Source organism: Arachis ipaensis, chromosome B07, assembly GCF_000816755.2.
Source record: "Arachis ipaensis cultivar K30076 chromosome B07, Araip1.1, whole genome shotgun sequence".
Lineage (NCBI taxonomy): Eukaryota > Viridiplantae > Streptophyta > Magnoliopsida > Fabales > Fabaceae > Arachis > Arachis ipaensis.
In genome coordinates this window covers 19,700,946-19,706,070 of record NC_029791.2, presented here as the reverse complement: position 1 = coordinate 19,706,070, position 5,125 = coordinate 19,700,946, and the positions used below count along the sequence as shown (strand labels likewise).

General features: G+C 34.0%; 2 protein-coding genes across 2 annotated transcripts; one reads left to right on the top strand and one right to left on the bottom strand.

Annotated features, from left to right (window-relative positions):
* Nucleotides 1,389-2,693, top strand: LOC107606865. Its single transcript, XM_016308875.1, has one exon. It carries the CDS (start codon nucleotides 1,389-1,391, stop codon nucleotides 2,691-2,693), a length of 1,305 nt encoding a protein of 434 aa, XP_016164361.1.
* On the bottom strand, nucleotides 3,225-4,201 carry LOC107608240 (transcription repressor OFP17). The gene has a single exon (XM_016310090.2). It carries the CDS (start codon nucleotides 4,017-4,019, stop codon nucleotides 3,432-3,434), a length of 588 nt encoding a protein of 195 aa, XP_016165576.1. The 5' UTR covers nucleotides 4,020-4,201; the 3' UTR covers nucleotides 3,225-3,431.

The following is a 5,125-nucleotide window of genomic DNA, read 5'->3' as shown; positions in this document are numbered from 1 at the left end:
ATCTCTTTTTCAGTTTTTTTGAATGAGCTGAAAGATACACTTTCAGTTTCAGATAACCATTTCGGCTCTGCTTTTAATTTGCCACACACTTTAGGGTGTTAAATTAGTGATCGAATGAAGTCTCATTTGAATTTCGCTCTACTCTTTTCACTCAAATATAGAGTATTTTAGAACATTAATAAATAAGAGTTTAATTAATATGTCCTAATTAAAAAATTTGTTATAAAAAATATTAAATATTATATTTTTAATGTATTTATTGTGTATTCATTAAAATAAAATTAAAATTTTTTAATTAATATAATAATCTTGATATATATCTTTAGAATATATATTAATTAAACACCCGTAAAAGAAATTATCCCATTTTCACTATTAGATTCGTTTTGAAAATATAAGAAAATAATTGAATAATCTAGAATATTCAATCATATACTCTTAAATTTTTAATTGTGGACAACTCAGCATAAGATTTTATTTTAATTTGTTTAGAAGTGTACTAAGAAGATGTACATAAAAGATTGTTGCAGTACAAGTAATATTTAACTTTTTTTTTAGAAATACTTATTTTTTTAGGAATACTTATTAAAATTACTTAGAGGAGTAACTTGTAAAATTTCTTTGATAAATAAGCTACAAAATTATTAAAAATTCAAATTATTGAAGTTTTCCTTTAAAAAAAAAAAACAAAATGTACATTAAATACCTCAACAAATACTTTTAATAAAAAATAAAATGAATAATTACAATCATAGATTACCGGTACACCATTAACAAGTACAGTCAAAGAGGGCATGAAATTCAAACTTAGCATTAAATAGTAATTAATGACAAATAATTAATTCTTTCCATGAAAAAACGCACTCATTCATTCACTCATGAAGTTTCAAACTGCCAGACACACAGAAAAGGGTGGCAAAGCCAAACACAAAAAACAGCACTCAGTCTCAACAGTCAACACTGATCAACACAACAGTCAACGCTCTTTTGTTTGTAACATTCACTCACTGCAACACTTTCACTCTGGTGAGATTTTTCGCCACACTATTGTCCTTTGTGTTGAACCTCATATAGGGTATGTGTAGCATCTTCATATTCCTTCATTTTTATGTAAAATTTTTGCTTAGTTTTCTGAAGTGTGAAACTTTATTTGAACTACTGGTTCTTGTTTGGGTTATTGGATTTTTTTGTGCAATGTGGCTAACAGAACCCACTTCACCAAATTCATTGAGTTTTATTCTTTAGTTTCAAAGATTTTGACTTTGAGCAAAGTTGTTTGTTGTTGGAGGAAAAAAGCAAAAAGGAATCACTGTTAGATCCATTTGTGTTGAGTTGAGTTGAGTGAGTCTCAAAGTTTTGATCTTTTTCAATTTTCTTGGTCTCTTGGGATGGAAAGCACCAACACTATCACAGAAATCATAGGAAAGTTCGCCACCAAAGTTTGTAAACTGAAATCTATTGGGGTATTCTCCTCCGAAGCCCCAAATCTCAATCCCTTGCAATTACAGACGAAACCTGTTTGTAATAATGCCCCTGTGAGTGGAAACAGCAGTGATACAAGTGAGGAGATTAGAACCTATGATCTTAAAGTGCATCCCCACCCGGTTAAAGTTGTGGCAAAAGACCATGATGGCAATGATGGTGTGGAGGTCTTAAAGAATATCTTTGATGCTGTTTCTGCCCTCAAGTTGGCATATCTTAAGCTGCAACAAGCTCACATTCCTTATGATCCAAAGAAGATTGTAGCTGCGGATGATGAAGTTGTTGCTGAGCTTGAGAAGCTATGCAAGTTCAGGCGTCAGTATAAGAAAATGCAATGCAGCAAGGCGAGGTTCGATGCTGCACTTTCTAGTCAATTGCAGGCTGAAATTGAGGCCAAGGAGGCATTTTTGGGGAAGCTCAAGTCTCAAAATTGTGCTAAAGATTGTGAGGTTCTTCGGCTGCAACGAGAGCTTCAGGGCTTGGAGATGGGGAATGAAATTCTGATTGAGAACATCAAGAGGATGAGGGTGGTGAAGAGGGAAGCAAGTGTCTTGAGTGTTGATAAGTTCCAGAATGTTTACAAGGCTGCTTCGCAATCCATTCATAATTTCGCAAAACCATTGATCAGTTTGATGAAAGCTTCGGGTTGGGACCTAGATAAGGCTGCAAATGCCATTGAGACTGGTGTTGTTTATTCTAGAAGGTGCGACAAGAAGTATGCTTTTGAGGCCTACATTGCACTCCGAATGTTTCATGGGATTGCATTGTCTTCCTATGATGTAGGTTATGTTTTGAATTTTGATGATCCTATTGATGCACTGATGGCGAATCCGGATTCAGATTTTGCCAAATATTGTCAAGCTAAATATCTTCTCGTCGTCCATCCGAAAATGGAAGAGTCATTCTTTAGAAACTTGGATCACAGAGCATTCATAATGAGTGGGAGGCACCCAAGAACAGAATTCTATCAATTATTCGCCAAAATGGCAAAATGGATTTGGGTTTTACTAGGATCCGTGCACTCAATAGATCCTAATGCAGCCTTGTTTTCTGTGAACAGAGGAAGTGCTTTCTCCGGCCTACATATGGAATCTGTAAACGAAGAAAAGGAGAGCGACAAAGAGTGTGCCACCTACAAAGTTCAGTTTATGATCATGCCTGGATTTAAAATTGGACAGACAATAGTGAAGTCTCGAGTTTATGTCGCATAACATCGTTCAAGCTACATGATGGTGCTTTTAACCGGTAATTCAGCCAACAGAACAACACAAATTTTGTGCAAGAGTTATTTTGGTTGTATCTTAGTTAGCCACGGTAACAATGGCTACTAATTTATGCTAGCAGTTAGAATCTAAATCCACCAGCTTTACATTTGTGATATTTATCATTGAGTAAAGTACTGATATATCTTTTAAGTTACCCTGGTTTTCAGATTTCTGCTGTATTTTCTCAGTGCCATTCACATTACCCTATGAACTGTAAATAGATGGTTCGCCAAATTCTTTCATTCATGAATTCCCTTTAATCCATTCCATGATCATAATTCATTAATGGTAGAACATGAACATATTGCTCGGCTTTTCTGTAACCAATAAAACACCAAGTGCTGATATAAGTGCCCGATTTTTAACCACTCCATGTTTTCTAACTTGTTTTCATATTAATTATCTAAGTTCAAATTCAAAGCTATGCTTAATCTTAATCTGTTTATGGCGAAAATTGCAAACACAACAAAATCTTTCAAACCAAATCAGCAATAAAGTTGAATCCACATATTGAGGAAGCCATATAACTTGGAATTATTCAAACATGAGAGAGCGCATTTGAAAAAGTAATTCATGATCATGAACAAAGCTTATCCATAAAATGGTTGCATCCATTTCATGGGAAAAGTTAACTAAAAAGAAAAGAATAAATTTAATATCTATTTACTGTCACAGAATGGCTCCTTAGGCCATCAATTCTTCACTATCAGAAGAAAACAAGTCCTTGCAGAGCTCTCCATAGAATCTACAAACCAAATCAATGAACACAGGACTCTTAAGATTCTTCCAGCAGTATAGAAGCTCCTCCACATCCATCAAATCCTTTGTTTTCCCTTCTTCCACAATCATCTCCACCAAGTAGTTCTCGAAGCTCCGGCATGCATCTTCGACATCTTGGCTTGCACCTTCCTTTTTGTCCACCTTAGGAGGCACACTCACAAAACCTGGGCTGAGCGGCGAAGGAATAACCGGCGTTTCAAGAATGTTTAAGGCGGGGCTCCTAGGGCCTTCTTGTGAGAACCCCATGTCCTTCGATTTCTTTGGTGACGAACGAAACACTGACAACAAAGAAGACATGATTGGTTTTCTTGGGTTTGAGGGATTTTGGAATTCGGAGTACTTGATCTTGTGAGCATTTGATCTAGTACATGCTCTTATTATAGAGAAAGATTTCTTCTTGGATCTTTTAACCTTGAAGAACAATATGAGTTTTCTGCATGGCTTTAAATTTAGAAGCTTGGATTTAAAGGCACACCATGCTTTCACTTTCATCTCCAATAAGTGAGAGATGAGTGTTGGTGAAGAAAGTTGAGTACTCTTGTTGGAGTGTAGTGACTTTGTTGCTTATGATTACTATTGGAGAATTGGATATGTTTGTTGTGAAACCAAGTTAGTTGTAACTTAATAGAGATTGTGATTGTGATTGTAAATTTGTGACATTAATTAGAGAGAGAGGGGGAAGTACATATATTAATGTCTTAAGGTATAAGGTCTTGGTGTATACGGGTATTAGGTCTTTTATAAGTTGTGCTCCTTTTTTAATTTTTATTTGGTGAATGTGGGTTTCACGTCTTGTGTGATTGAAGTTCAATACAAAGAGGCATAGCAAATAGCATGACTGCATAAACAATAACTATTATAATTTCTAAAAGTATAAACAAATTATAATTTTTATATTCACAAACATTAAAGTCTTTGTAATTATAAATATCTAATAAACATAATTATAAACCAAGTTTTCATCCAAAACATAATTATAAATATTGTTCCCAAAGCAAAATAAACATAATATAAAACACTCAATTTTCATCTTCATTCTCTTGTAAGTTGGGTTGGGAGAAGTTAGGTTTTGGTAAAAAAAAATTGTAAAAATACCTCTTGTCAAAAAAATACTAAGCCCGGCGGGGAAGCCCGCCCCGCCCCACCAAAATCCGCGGTTTAAGCGATGCGAGTTAAGCGGACTTTTGCTATTTGGCAGTCCTAATTTTCCAACCCGTCCCGCCTTTTTTGACGGATTACGCGGGCCGGTCCGACGGATTTAGATCCGTTTGCCACCCCTAGTAATATGTATGATCAGATACATAAAAAATACTAATTTGGCAATTAAAAGTCACTCAATAACTACCACATACACTTGTAATATGATCAAACATATTAAATATACACAAACACAAAATAGTTATTTGTATAAAATATATATAAAAATATAAAATATAAAATATAAAATATAAATAAATTAAATAATATATATTATATATAGATATATGATAATTGACTTTTTAGTATGATAAATAATTGATCGTTGGATGATTTTTAATTGTTTAATTAGTATTTTCTTAAATACAATAGAATATTTTAGAAGGAAAATAATCAAAAAA

What these genes read in the sequence shown, in the direction of transcription:
- LOC107606865 (XM_016308875.1), top strand. Translation starts at nt 1,389, where the DNA reads ATGGAAAGCACCAACACTATCACAGAAATCATAGGAAAGTTCGCCACC.
- LOC107608240 (XM_016310090.2), bottom strand. Translation starts at nt 4,019, where the DNA reads ATGAAAGTGAAAGCATGGTGTGCCTTTAAATCCAAGCTTCTAAATTTA.